Source organism: Colobus angolensis, unplaced genomic scaffold (assembly GCF_000951035.1).
Source record: "Colobus angolensis palliatus isolate OR3802 unplaced genomic scaffold, Cang.pa_1.0 Scaffold92, whole genome shotgun sequence".
NCBI lineage: Eukaryota > Metazoa > Chordata > Mammalia > Primates > Cercopithecidae > Colobus > Colobus angolensis.
In genome coordinates this window covers 115,577-130,959 of record NW_012123154.1, presented here as the reverse complement: position 1 = coordinate 130,959, position 15,383 = coordinate 115,577, and the positions used below count along the sequence as shown (strand labels likewise).

Below are 15,383 nucleotides of genomic sequence, written 5' to 3'. Positions count from 1 at the left end.
TTTCTTTCTTTCTTTCTTTCTTTCTCTCTCTCTCTCTCTCTTTCTTTCTTTCTTTCGACAGAGTCTCGCTCTGTCACCCAGGCTGGAGTATCTTGGAGTGGCGCAATCTTGGCTCACTGCAACCTCCGCCTCCTGGGTTCAAGCAATTCTCCTGCCCTAGCCTCCTGAGTAGCTGGGATTACAGATGCCCTCCACTGCACCTGGCTAATTTTTGTATTTTTAGTAGAGATGGAGTTTCGCTGTGTTGGCCAGGCTGGTCTCGAACTCCTGACCTCAGTTTATCTGCCCACCTCAGCCTCCCAAAGTGTTGGGATTACAGGCATGAGCCAACACACCTGGCCCCCTTTCCTTATTCTTAACAAAAGTCAATGGCTCTACACATAACAAAACCAACCCCCTTTCAGTAGTTTCTGAGATTCTTGAAGAACAGAGGTAAGATTGTTACTTGTAGCGTGGGTGCCAATGGAACGCATCACACCTGGCCTGAGAAAACTCACAAATCAGCAGGGAAGTCAGATGCAAAAAAGGTAGCTAAGCTGTGATAAAGGGAGTGTCCCAGGAGAGCTGGGCAATGAGTGTAATTAAGTGACTTCAATGAAGAGACGTTGTCAGAGCTGTCTTGAAGGTTGAGGAGGTATTTACCTGGAGGAGAAGATAGGGATGGAATTCCCAGCAGGGGGAATAGAATGCCCAGGAGTATGCAGAAGTAAAAGAGCTGGACCAAATTGGAGAACTCTGAGATGGTCAGTGTGGCTGGGGCTTCGGAGACAGAGGAATGTGGAAGGAGGCCTTGGAGGGTGGGCTATGGAATCTGACTCCACACGTTCAAAACTGGTTTCTCCCACTCAAGAGCGGTGTCATGTTGAGCAAGTTACTTACCTTTTCAGAGCCTCACCTTTCTAATCTGTAAAATGAAGATACCTATGTGATATGGTTTGAGGGAGCTTTACTGTGATGATGTACATAATACATGTAGCAAATAAGTGTCAGTTATGATTTCTTATATTCCTTACATCATATTCTTTATATATGTAGTATATCAGTTGTATCACAGGATACAGAGCAGAGGACAGCACAAGATTGGCACTTATAAAGGTGGATCTTCCAGCATGCTATTTGCTACCCCTGCTGAATGCTTTACCTTCTATAGCCAAGGATGGTTTCAGCGAGAAATTGGGTTGGATAAAAAGTAGCTTCAATTGGCCAGGCACTGCAGTTTATGCCTATAATCCCAGTATGCTGGGAGGGTGAACGGGGAGAATCACTTGAGCTCAGGAGTTCGAGAGTGGCCTGGGCAACAGAGCAAGACTCCACCTCCACTTCTTTCAAATAGTTTCAATTACCAAAGAGAAATGCCAGTTGGAAATACCATTCTCCACCCCATTTCCCAAAGAGGTGCTTAGTTGAACTATGGGGGACTGGGGATCCCACTTACCTGTGGATGGAGGCCAGCTTGGCGGACTTCCTGCCCACAGAGAACTCAGAACAGTAGAGGTCGGCCTCAGCCCAGGTCTTATTGAGAGGGAAGAATCGATAGCAGTGGCCTTTGAACTCCATCCAGAACAGGGGGCACAGAGAAGGCTGGGGCAGCTCTGGCAGGGCTGGGGGCAGAGAGGAAACAGACTGGGAGGAAGGATGGCAGTGCTGACATTGTTTCCATAACTTAGTACCTATTTTCTTTCCTTTATAATCTTTTAATTTTAATTTTTTTTTTTTTTTTTAAAGACACGGTCTCATTCTGTTGCCCAGGCTGAAGTGCAACGGTTTGATCATAGCTCATTACAGCCTCCAACTCGCAGCTCAAGTGATACTCTCACCTCAGCCTCCTGAGTAGCTGGGACCACAGGTGTGCACCACCACGCTTGCCTAATTTTTCAATTTTTGTTTTGTTTTGTTTTTGTAGAGATGAGGTCTTACTATGTTGACCAGGCTGGTCTTGAACTCCAGGGCTCAAGAGATCCTCCCACTTCAGCCTCCCAAAGTGCTGGAATTGCAGGCGTGAGCCACCAAGCCCTGCCTGTACATAATTTTTTTTTTTTTTTTGAGACAGAGTTTTGCTCAGGTCGCCCAGGCTGGAGTGCAATGATGCGATCTTGGCTCACTGTAACCTCAGCCTCCCGGGTTCAAGTGAGTCTCCTGCCTCAGCCTCCCGAGTAGCTGGGATTGCAGGCCTGTGCCCAGCTAATTTTGTATTTTTAGTAAAGATGGTGTTTCTCCATGTTGGTCAGGCTGGTCTCGAACTCTTGAACTCAGATGATCCACCCTCCTCGGCCTGCCAAAGTGCTAGGGTTACAGGCGTGAGCCACTGCGCCCGGCCGCCTGTACATACTTTTAAGAATGAAAGTCAAACATGTCCCATTATGATCTATGCAATTCTATGCCTGAGGTCCAAAAAACATATACATACCTACATTTTACTAAATTATAAAAATAATATGTGCGCATCATAGAACACCTGGAAAATGTTACTGCTTTGATACAGTTTTTTCTCATGTCACATTTGTATGTAGTGATGTTTTAACGTAATGTGATGATATGGTACTCTGCATACCAGTCGCTATCCTGATTTCTAAAAATTAAAGAGTATAAGCATTTCTTCGATGTTATTATACATTTTTGTAAGCATTGCTTTAAATAGCTCCTGAATCCTCTACTGAGTGGCTCTCCTAGAGTTTATTTAATCATTCTCTTATTTTTAGATAATTAGATAGCTTCTCTATTTTTTTTAACTATTACAAATAATTCTGAGATGAGCAGCTTTGTGCATAAAGATTTTTGGCATTTCTGCTGATTTTCTGAGGGGAGCTTTTTTTTTTTTTTTTGGCAGAGTCTTGCTCTGTCACCCGGGCTGGAGTGCGGTGGCCGGATCTCAGCTCACTGCAAGCTCCGCCTCCCGGGTTTACGCCATTCTCCTGCCTCAGCCTCCGGAGTAGCTGGGACTACAGGCGCCCGCCACCTCGCCCGGCTAGTTTTTTGTATAGTAGAGACAGGGTTTCACCGTGTTAGCCAGGATGGTCTCGATCTCCTGACCTCGTGATCCGCCCGTCTCGGCCTCCCAAAGTGCTGGGATTACAGGCTTGAGCCACCGCGCCCGGCCTCTGAGGGGAGATTTTTAAGGCTTTAATACAATTTGCTAAATTGTCTCCTGAAAGCAATTTTTCCTCCCACAGTAATGTCTGAGAGTGCCCATCTCACTCTGCCCTTGCCAGAGCTCAGTGTTATCACTTTCATGGCAATCTGCAAATTTTATAAGCAAAAAAAGGTTATCTTGTTTCAATTTGCAATGCTGGGTTATCTGGCAAGACTGCACATTTTTCCACATGTTTACTGCCAAGCTATAGCCAAGACTATTTATATCTTTGCCCATTGAACTCCTGGAGTTCAGCATTTGTTCTTAATTCTAAAAAGAAACAAATTTTTAAAAACCCCGTGTTTGAGACAGTGAAGTTCTCTCAAGTCTCAGCCCCCCTGAAAGCTTCTTAAGAGATACTTTTTTTGGAAACCACGACTCAGGATGACTGGCGAGAGGAGACAGGCAGGCTGAGAACCTTTCTCATACTAGGTTGGATGGCTTATCCATGAAGACAGGCAGTGGGCAGGGGTGGAATCTGTTAGACTGGGGTTGAGAAGCCTGGGTCCTACCCCCAGCTCTGTATGTGACCCGCTGTGAGATGCTGGTCCATTCTTTCCCATCTTGACCTTCAAACTAGATGATTTCTGGGGTCCCTTTTGTAGCCATCCACTCAAGGGTGGGTGAAGGTCACCCTTTAGTGGAATCTTTGCCTTCAAGCCACTATAGTGGTTGACTGAGCTCATGAAGTAATAAAGTAGTGAACAACATTCATTGAGCATTTGTTATAGTTTACCTGTATGCCAAGCACATATAGAGAAACTAAGGCTAAGGCAGGCTGAGTAACTTGCCCAAGATCATCCTGCAGGTAAGTGGCATAGTAAGGATTTGAACCCAGGCTTTCTGAGTCCAAAGTTCTTGCTCATAAAGTTGGCATGATGCTTCATGATGGGAAATTAGCAGGTCTAAGAATAGTTCATGGTCTTTATAGCGCCTACTTCATGGAGTTACTGGGTCAACTGATTGGGCCAAATAAATTCACCAAATACTTGGGATATATGGATTACGTAACATTTGGTTATTAATGATTACCTCAGGGGTTTATAACCAAGACTGATGGGCTGCAGAGATTCAACGAATTTCCCAAAATCAAATACAAAATTAAAAGTGTGTGTGCACCTCTGTGCATTTCTCTGGGGAAAGAAAGGGCCAGTCGCTTTTATCAAGAGAGTTATGCTAGGCAGGTAGATTCCAGGCCATGCTTCTCAGGGTTGGTCAGTGCCACTGGGCTTTCCCCTTTGACCAGAACATCCTCTCCCCAACCCCAGCAGCTGTACTGACCAGGGGTACCTCCCCACCCCTCCTGGTCAATCCTGGCCAACTCTCTTTCAATGCATGCCAGTATCCAAACTGGAGCCTGTTGGTTCAGAATTCACTTTCTTAATCCTCTTCTATATGGCAAAAAGAAGGAGCTCTGCTTGGGGAGGTAAGTGGGCACAGCACCTTGGCCTGTCCCCACCCTTTTCTGGGACTCAGGTCCCTCCTTTCTTGATGGAGAGCATTGGTCTAGGAGGACATCACCTTGATGCATTAAAGCGCCAATGGCCAAGAGAGTTGATGGACGCTTTGTAACACTGGGTGTTGCTAAGCTCTTTGTGGGGACTTTTGATCACTGCCTACAACACAAAAAGGCTACATTGAATTGCTGCCTGGGTTCACATTTTTAGCAGTTTCTCCCTTAGCATGGATGAGAAGCAGCAAATCATTTCTACCTTCTTTCCACTCAGTAACCAAGGACACTCATCCGTGAGAACTTGGATAAGTTTGTCCAGCAGTGACTGGGATGACTCAGTATTTGCTGGTGATAAACCACTTTTCTCACTCCCACCTGTCCTAAAATTACTTGGCACCCTAAATACTCATATTAGAGATGTAAGTAGGGTGACCAAGCCATCCTAGTGTGCCCAGGACCATCCCAGTTTTAAAATCAAGAGTCTTGGCTGTGTGTGGTGGCTCACGCCTGTAATACCAACACTTTGGGAGGCCGAGGTGGGTGGACTGCTTGAGTCCAGGAGTTCGAGACTAGACTGGGCAACACAGTAAAATCCCGTCCTATAAAAAATACAAAAATTAGCCAAGAGTGGTGGAGTGTGCCTGTAGTCCTAGCTACTCTGAGGTGGGAGGATCGATTGAGTACGGAAGGTCAAAATTGCAGTGAGCCATGATCACGCCAGTGCACTCCATCCAGCCTGGATGATAGAGCAAGACCCTGACTCAAAACAACAACAACAACAATAACCATGAGAGTCCCACATCCTGGGTACCCCTACAGTTCCCAGCAAACTGAAATTGGTTGGTCACTCTCTTTTTTTTTTTTGAGACAGAGTCTTGCTCTGTCCCCCAGGCTGGAGTGCAGTGGTGCGATCTCGGCTCACCGCAAGCTCCGCCTCCCGGGTTCATGCCATTCTCCTGCCTCAGCTTCCGGAGTAGCTGGGACCACAGGCGCCCGCCACCACACCCGGCTAATTTTTCTGTATTTTTAGTAGAGACGGGTTTCACCGTGTTAGCCAGGATGGTCTCGATCTCCTGACCTCGTGATCCGCCCGCCTCGGCCTCCCAAAGTGCTGGGATTACAGGCTTGAGCCACCGCGCCCGGCCTGGTTGGTCACTCTCGCATCGTGAGGGGGAATTTTATCCCCGCCCCTTGCCAGGAGACATTGGACAATGTCTGGAGACGTGTTTGGTTATCACCACTGGAAGTGGTGGTGCTAATGGCATCTAATGGGTAGAGGCCAGGAATGCTGCTAAACGTCCTATATTGAAGAACTCCCCACAATGAAGAATGATCCAACCCAAAATGTCAGTAATGCCAGGATTGAGAAACCCTTCCCCAGATGGAAGGCAGGACTCCAAAAATGTAAAATAACCCCACAGCACAGCAACATGAAACATCACAGCAAACATTCACATTTCTTAGCCTGGTCCTATTTTCTTTAACAAAAATTAAGACACAGCCCCCGCAACTAATGAGAAGTATAGTGTGGGCTATTTGTCTAATTTTAGAGTTAAAATGTATTACTAATCCTAGCCCATGGCTTAAAAGTACTGAAGACATTGCTTTAACATTGTGTTTAAATTTAACGACATGGACCTCACTAAAGAAGTCTGCAGAAGGGAAGTCTAGCACTTTCTCCCCTGAGTTTAAAATGAAGTAAACTTCTTTGTCATCTCTCTCTGACCGTAGGAGGATTTTTTTCCCCTGGTTTCTCTTCCACTGAAGATGAAACTCTACATGAGTTTCTGCACTAAGAAAGGGTTCGCGTTTCAATTTCCTGCTTCAGATAGCTCTGACTTCACCTCCTATCCCGTGCAGGTGTTAAAACCCCACTCCAGGCATTGTGGAGGCTGATGCCCTATTCAGGGCTCTGGAGCAATATGCTTGCTTTACTCTATCTCTATCTTGGTTTCTGGCCCCTGGGCACACCCCGCACTTCCCTGGAAGTCCAGTCTAACTTTAGCAGGATGTTTGCAGATGTTCATGTGACCTTTCTGCCCGGCGGTAGTGGGAAGAGTTCGTAGTCTCAAATTCACCGTATTGTGTAGTCTCCGCTCTCTTTGTCTTCTACCTCTTTTTTTTAATGAACTTTTTACTTTGGAATAAATTTAGATTTCTGGAAAAGTTGTCAGAGAGTATAATGATGGTTACCAGAAGCTAGGAAGGGTAGTTAGTGGGGAAGGCGGGGGAAAAGTGGTCATGGTTAATGGGTACAAAAATACGGTTAGATAGAATGAATAAGATCTAGTATTTGATAGCACAACAGGGTGACTACAGTCAACAGTAATTTATTATACCTTTAACAAAAACTAAAAGAATATAGTTGGAGTGTCTGTAACGCAAAGAAATGATAAATGCTTGAGGTGATGGACACCTCATCTACCTTGATGGGATTATTACACACTGTATGCCTGTACCAAAATATCTCATGTACCCCGTAAATATATGCACCTACTATGGCCCATAAAAATTAAAAATTAGGCTGCGTGCAGTGGCTCACACCCATAATCTCAACACTTTGGGAGGCCAAGGTGGGAAGATCGCTTAAGCCCAGGAGTTTGAGACCAGCCTGGGCAACATAGTGAGACCCTGTCTCTTACCAAAAATCGGCCAGGCGTGGTGGCATGTGCCTGTAGTCCCAGCTACTTGGGAGGCTGAGGTAGGAGGATCATTTGAAACCAAGAAGTCAAGACTTCAGTCATCTGGGATTGCGCCACTGCACTCTAGCCTGGGTGACAGAGCAAGACCCTGTCTCAAAAAAAAAAAAAAAATTAGAAGTTTCAAAGATAGTGTGTGGAGAGTTCATGTATACCTTTCACCCAGTTTCCCCTGATGTTAACATCTTAAAAAACTAAGAAATGAACACAGGTACAACATGATTACCCAAACTCCAGACGTTACTCAGTGTTTTCCTTTTTTTACGCTCAGGTCCAACTTAGGATGTCTGTTACATTGACTCTACCTGCATGTTATTTTTGACATAAAATACTCTATCTAGGATTGGCTGGGATCAGACAAAATCGACAAGAATTGGCTGGCATTGCTCAGAATTTCTTAGCATTGTTGGATAATTTGCCAAAAATAATCTCTTTTTTCCTCTTCTTACAACCAATCAATTTTCATGTCATGTCTATTCCGTCTCCTAAATCCAGTTCATTCTTTCTTCTCCTTCTGCATTCTTTTTGACCTTTTCCCATGAAGACCTTCTCAACACCTTTTCGCTGTTCTTCCTGCTTTGTCTCACCTCCCAGGTCCAGAGGCATCCTTCCTCCTTGGCACAGCCTGACCTCATTTCCCTGAAACCCTGCAGGTATTCCCTTTGCCCGTGGGAACTGCTTGCCCCTCGCTTATTCTCTATCCGCCCCCTCCTTACTCTGTGCCCCAGGTTTGCCCACACTATCGCCATTTCTCAAAGACGTGTTCAGACCTTTGCAGATCATTCCGTTGACCTGACTTCAGCCAATTCTGTTTCTCCTTTGAGTCTCTGCTGCACAGTGACTTATTCAGGGAAGATGAGGTAGGAGCCTCTGATAAATGCTTTTAGAGCCCATTGCACCTCAACATTCACACATTCCTCCTCTATCCCCATCAGCGTCTGTTGTGATCATTCCTCTCCCCCTGGTGCCTTGGCACATAGTAAGTGCACAATGACTAGGCTTGAATGCATAGATACATGTAGGGAATCAAACACCACTTCTTGAGGGCAACCTGTTGGGAAAACAGTGAGAAGGCTGTGTGCATAACTCATGCCTTTGAAACCAGGAGTCCTGACGCTGCGATGGCATTCCTGGAGTTTTTTTTAACCAAGTCCTGAAATCAGAGGTTGCCAGATCCTGGTTTTGCATATTGTTTAGGACAACGATTGCTGTGAAGGCCAACCTCAGCATCCCCTGGGACCTTCAGACTCCCAGGCCCCACTTCAGGCCTTCCAAATCAGAGTCTGTGTTTTTACAAGAGCCCCAGGTGATTCTTGTACACATGAAAATCTGGGAAGCCCTGGTCTACAGTGTGCCAGACTGAATTGCTCATTCAGGAGCCTGTAGAATTACTCATTCATTCATTCATTCATTCTCTCACTTGAACAGAGCCTGGCAAAGAGGAATTAATAATTAATTAAATGAAGGGGGCTGAGTGGAGTGAGAAAGGGAAAAGGGTCCTTGGTCTTAAAGACTGTGGATATTTCAAAAAGAACCCCTGCCTCCAATCCTGTCTGCTCCTCCCAGAGCGGAAAACAAGCTCCTTGAACCATTTACACCCTGCCTCCCCATTCTGTTCCTTTAGGTTTTCTCCATTGAGTAAATGGTGGTTATGGATGCCAGGGGTGAAACATACCAGAAAATGAGGCTATGACAGGTCACTGCTCAATTACTCCCCTTTCCAACAGGGCAGCCAAAGGCCTTTAATTGGGAGGACCTGGGAGGCAGCAAAGAGCGCTGGCTTGCGCTGAGATGATCATTAACTCCAACCTGCACGGCACTTCCCCCTCCTCCTTTACCTCTTGGGTTTAAAGAATTGGGAATAGAAGGCCTTTCATCAGCCTGACCCCAAACCAGCCTCTGCTAATCTGTGTCTTGTGAAGGGATTTCTTTAGCTGTAGAGCTTGACAGTCAGGTAACCATGGCAACACAACAACCAGCACCAGCTCTGACTCAGCATTCACTGTGTGCCAGGCATTGTGTTAAATGCTTGATACAGAAAAATGCACTCAATCTTCACACAACCTACCAGGTAGGTGCCACTATCACCCCCACTTCACAGATGAAGAAACCAAAGCACAGAAAGGTTGGCTAACTTGCCCAAGATCTCACAGCTCCCAGCTGGGATTTGAAGCCAGCCTGTCTACCCCAAACCTAGAGAATCCTACTGCATGTAAGCCCATTTCCTTTTGCTCCAATCTTGATGGTCTGGTCCTTCATTAATTCCTTTATCCATTCAACAAGTACTATTTGAGCAACTACTTGGTCTCAGGTAGTAGGTTACAAGCTGAAGATACTGTGCGGTATACTACACAGACGTGCCTTCTGACCTCATGAGCCTCATGGTCTGTGAAGACCCAAATTAAGAAAAATGAGCACAGGCCAGGTGCAGTGGCTCATGCCTGTAATCCCAGCACTTTGGGAGGCAAAGGCAGGAGGATTGTTTGAGGCCAGGAGTTTGAGACCAGCCTGGGCAGTGTAGCAAGACTCCACCTTTACAAAAAATACCTTTTTTTAAAATTAGCCATATGTAGTGGCACTTGCCTGTAGTCCCAGCTACTCAAGAGACTGAAGAGGGAGCACCACTTGAGCCCAGGAGTTCCAGGCTGCAGCAAGCTATGACCATACCACGGTACTCCAGCCTGGGCAACAGAGCAAGACCTTGTCTCTAAAAAAGAAAGAAAGAAAGAAAAAGCAGTGCAAAAATAAAGATGTCATTACCATGCAATTTGTGGATGTGTGTCATGCCAGCAAAAACTTCAGGGAGCAGCCCCCTTGATTATTTTAGAAACTGGTTGTTTGCCCCTTTCTCTCCCTAGTTGAACTGGTGACTGCCCTGTCCCCATCTTCAAGGATCCCACAGGTGATTATGACAAGGCATCATGAGTTCCCTTCCTGGATGGGGGAAAAGAGGATGTTGCCACAAGAACACCTAAAAGCGGAACACAACCCAGACCTGGAGATCTGGGAGGCTTCTTAGAGGAGGTGCTGTCTCAACTGAGCCCCAGAAGATGAACAAGAGTTGGAGAAAGAGTGTTCCAGGGGAAGGGCACAGTGTGTGCAGAGGTCTGGAGGTGTGAGAGCGAATGCAGCACTGGAGAATTAGAAATGGTTTAGCATGGCTGGGAACTTGAGAAAGAGAGGAGGGAAGAGATAAGGCTGGCGGTGGGGGAGGGAAAGTGGAGGGAGAGAGGCAGAGGGGAGGAGATGCACAAAGGGGCTGTTGCTTTGGAAACCAGGAGGCCAAACCACCTGGTCTTTTCCTTCAATTAGCAGCATGAGAGGGCCCCAAGGTCCCCCAGCTGGGGTGGGGGTCAAAACCTTTGGGAGCTCTGAGCTTGTTAGGGAAAGAAAACACATCAGTGGAATTCAGGGCTCCCCCCTACCCCCACTCTTTCTAAAGGAATAAATTGTCACCTTCCTACTCAATCTGGCTGCTGGCTCCCCTGGCCCCAGTCCAGCCACCCACGAATGCACTACCCTGCTGCCGCCTTTTCAGATGAGTCTTGGGACCCAGCCAGGAAGGGAGGTGGGGAGGCTCAGGGGCCACATTTGTCCACCAGGTCCCCATATTGGGCCCCAGACACTCCCGGGGGCCGAAAGAGTGTCACAGACTCCGGGAAGGTGGCTGCTGCGTTCTGAGGACTCGGTCACCCTCGCTGCCCTCCTGCTGTCCTATGGGTCCCACTGCCTCCTTCACAGTGAGCCCTGGCTCTGGGAAGTGAAACTGGTGGCCCCAGGTCTCTCCTGTCTAAGCTTTGCTGCCCCTTCTGTGAGCCACTCTTGAGGCCACATGAAACAGGGGAAAAAGCATTAGACAATTTCTTATATTGCTAATAAGAGCAGCCATTCGTTGGGTGTTTAGTATGTGACTCCTTGAGATCAGCCTAGGAGGGAGTATCGATATCATCCCCATTTTACAGATGAGGCGACTAAGGCTCAGAGAGGGTAAGTCACTTACTCTCTCGGCTCAAAAGTGGCAGAGCCATGATTGAGACTGTATTGAGACTTGCGTCTGACAGATTCAGAAACTCCTGAACAGACTAGCGCCTCTAAAAGATATCTTCTTTCCAGTCTTCGTTTTCTCATTTGTGAAATAAATCTATTAAACACCACATGTAGCAATTAAGCAAATAAGTCGATGTTTCCTGGATGCCTATTTGGCTTGAGGTCTGTGTCCTTGGGTTGCTCTTAGTCTGGAAGAAGGAACTTGCACATGGCAGAGTCATCGCATACTAAGTATTCTAGAAGTATGTACAAAGTGCTTGCTCTGTGACCATAGAGGAGGAGTGGCAACTGGACAGAATGTCCAAGGGACACTTTAGGATCCGGGCTGCTCTAGGAGGTAGGAACACTGTTGTCTAGGTCTCTATGCTCCAGGTTCAGACCTTGGAGTCTGGAGTCAGATGGTCCTAGTGGGAAACTCAGCTCTTTGTGCCTCAGTTTTCTCATCTGTTCAATGGGCATGATCATAGTGCCTACTTCACAGAAAAGCCAGTTCCAGCTCAGAGGCAGGGATTCTAGTAAGTATTAGATATTATCACAGAAGAAACAGTCGGGGTCGCAGAACCTTTCCCAGAGCTGAGAGTGCTCCGTACAGGCTCCTGGATGGATGACGGAGAGGCTACATAACTTGACTCCTTCCCCATCTACGCTTCTGAAGCCCTGCAGAAGCAGGTCCTGAGCTTCAAAAGACTTTGCTATAAATTTCCTTTGCTACAGAGAGTTCTTGGGCTCAGGAGTCAGGGAAAGGAAACTTTTTGATGGTAGAAGAATAATAAATGTTTACGTAGCTCTTACTGGGTGCCAGACACTGTTCTGAGGACTTTACATTCATTAATCCACTTAAACAATGAGATCAAAGGCAGGTTCAGAGAAAAGGTTTTGGGAAAAGGATTTAGTCTGTCTAAATCCTCCCAAGTCTCTAAAAGATGTCTAAAGAGTTGTTTTTTTTTTCCTCCAAAACATAGGGGGTGGCCAAGTTGTGCTATTTGCATATATTTGCATATGCAGGGAGTGGGTGATGAAAGGTCTGGAGTAGTGAGATGAATGACCCATGACCTGTGCCCTGTTATGCATTGTACCTAAAGGCTAGGGGTACACAGAAGAAGATGAAAAACCAAGCCCATTCTCAATAAGGAGGGCCTTGGAGGTGCATGTATTCTCATGGTCTGCCGGGGCCCACAGAGACCCCTAAATCCTCCCTACAACATACCAACATGCATGCTCCTGCTCACATGCACCCATAAACTCACACACATTCCCTTTGTGTTGAAATCACTTTCCTCTAGAGAATCTATCTGCATAGGCTGAAACTGGGCTATCTGTAGGGCTGGGAGCCTGGGAAGCAGTAGAACTGCCTCTTGGACAGTGATGACCACGGTTGGCTCAACTGGCCTCTGTAGCCTCGGTTTCCATAGCTATAATATGGAAAGGTTGGGCTGAGTGGATTTCTAAGACCCATCCTTCCAATTCCAAACTCTGAGCTCTCCCAGGTAGCTGAGATTGACACAGTCTCAGTACCCTTATCTATAGAGTAGGGATGAGGCTTGGGGACTGATGTTCAGAAGTTCCTTTCAATGTTGAAGACTTTTGTCAGAACAGAAAACTGTCTCCTGGCCAATTCTGGCATAACATCAACAACCACAGTGACAAACATAGTCATGTTAATAGCTCATTTTTCAAGTGCTTTACTGTGTGCTAGGCACTTCATTTGCATGAGCTCACTGAAGATCTCCAAAACCCCTTGATAGGGACCCTTGCTATCCCCACTTGGGGCTCAGAGAGGTGAGGAAACTTGAGTCTCAGAGAGGTCCCATGGGCACAAGCTAGTGAAGGACAGAAACCACCCCTAGTTACTCCCATTTTCAAACTCAGTCTTGGCCCCTTCCCACTTTTGCTGGGCAGAAAGGCAAGATCTTGGGATATACAAGGCAGCCTGCAAGAATATTTTGTTCATCTTCTCTGCTACTTGCTTATTGCACTGATGAGGAAACTGAGGTCCAAGAGTAAGGATGCAAGTCATTGTTATGAATGGAATGTTTGTGTCTCTCGTCTTCCCTGCACCCAATTCATATGTTAAAGCTCTAACTCCCAATGTGATGGTGTTGGGAGGTGGAAACTTTGGGAGGTGATTAGATTTAGATGGGATCCCATCCTCATGATGGGATTAGTGCCCTTATAAGACGAAGAGACCAGAGTTTGTCTTTCTCTGCCATGTGAAGGTACAGTGAGAAGGCGGCCATCTGCAAGCCAGGAAGAGAGTCCTCACCGGGAACAAAATCTGCCGGCATCCTGATCTTGAACTTCCCAGCCTCCAGAACTGTGAGAAACAAATGTTTGTTGCTTAAGCTCCCCAGTCTGTGATATTTTGCTCTGGCAACCTGAGCTGACGAATACACTCAGAGAGTTTAGGACAGAACTGAAACCTCTTGCCCAAATGAACTAAGACTATCCCTTATTGTTACCACTAAGGAAGCTAGATTTAAAACAAAAAGAAAGAAAAAGAAGGATATCTAGTCAAATTTGATTTCAGGTAAACAACAGATAATTTTTAATATAAATACATCCCATGTAATATTTGGGGCATGCTTACACTAAAAAAGAAGTTATTAATATTTATTTACTGGTATTTTATCTGACAACCCTATCGACCCACTGTTTAAATTCCCCCTAACACTATCACAACCTAATAATTTGGCCTTATGAGAATCTCCATCTTGGTATTTCATTATTAGTTTTACTTGAATGGGGATTTAAATGATATCTCTGCCATTGCTATGATAAATAAATCCATATATGAAGGTTATTATGAGAATTAAATAAATTCATATCTGAAAAGGGCTTAGAACTGTGCCTGGCACATAACTAGGGTCATGTAAGTCTTAGTTGTTGCTACTGATATTGCTAATATTAGGATTTTTAAACAAGCCTGGATAGAACCTGGTAGAGGTGACAGTCAAGACTCTTGGCCACCAAATTATAGGATTCAGAACTCTTCTCATCCACATGAGGGTCCCCCAGAATGAGTACCCCAGCCTTTCTATTGCAAAGTGGAAGAAATTGAGCTCATTTGAAGACCCTCATCCTCCATATGGGACACTGGGAGGCCACATTCCCAAGGCCAACAGGTTCTCATCCCTGGGGATGCCCCACAAGGCTGGGTGTTGCTGGGCCAGGCCTCCAGGAAGGCCATTAGAGGGACAAGTGTCCCTCCCTGCACACCTAACCTCTGGTGGCAACAGCAGCAGCTCTGAAAGCTCCCTGGGAAGGCTGTCACAGCCAAGGTGGGGCTGGGGCCCAGATCCCTCACAAAACTATCATGTTCAGACCTTTCTGTAGTGCCAGACACCGTGCAAAGCACTTTCTCCATGTTATCTCATCTGCCTTGCACAGTAGCACAAAGAGAATGCCATTGTGACCTGACTTTCTAGAAGAAGCTGAGGCTCAGAGACATTAAGAAACTTCTTCTATGTCACACAGCTTGTAAACTGCAAAACTGGGATTTAAACCCAGGACTTTTTGTGTCTGGGCCTAGAAGAGTGCCCATGATAAAGGTGGTAGGGGGAAAGCTATGAGGAGACTCGGGTCAGGGCACCCCAACCCCCCCAACAGAAGCAGCCAGGCCTCACCGATATAATAAGTTCCTGAGAGTGTACTCCTCTCCACCTGCTCCCAGCCCTGGTCCCTGCACTTACCTGGGCTGATACTGATGTCTGTTTGTGGAAAGGCCTGTGCAGAGTGGAGGGTCAGGAAGGCTGCAGCCCACAGTGTCCACGTTTGCATCCTGAGCTCCTAGAAAGCAACCTCCCAGCCTGAGTGGAGGAGAGAGGCTCTTTGGCTGGAGCTTGGGTCCAGGATTGCTCTCCTAGGGTCAGATGGAGGCTGGCAGGAGCTGGGACAGACTGGATGGACTCCAGTCCCCTCCTCTTTTCTTCCTTTTCTCCTCCCTCCTCTTCACACTGCTGGAGACAGCTCAGAATGACAGCTGAAAGCAAAGCAGCCCTAGGCCAGCCCCCCTCAAAGAACCAAGAGACATTTTAGCTCCCAGTCTTGCCCCTGA

At 46.5% G+C, this 15,383-nt stretch overlaps 1 protein-coding gene across 1 annotated transcript in view; it reads right to left on the bottom strand.

Moving 5' to 3' along the window:
* Positions 1 to 15,106, bottom strand: part of CLEC19A (C-type lectin domain family 19, member A) — a 23,950-nt gene extending 8,844 nt beyond the window's left edge. The window contains exons 1-2 of the mRNA XM_011931855.1: positions 15,019 to 15,106; positions 1,436 to 1,601 (exon numbers count right to left, since the gene is read on the bottom strand). Of these exons, the coding sequence (XP_011787245.1) occupies positions 1,436 to 1,601; positions 15,019 to 15,106 (254 nt within the window). The remainder of the gene's footprint in view (positions 1 to 1,435; positions 1,602 to 15,018) is intronic.
* Positions 15,107 to 15,383: the final 277 nt, after the last annotated feature.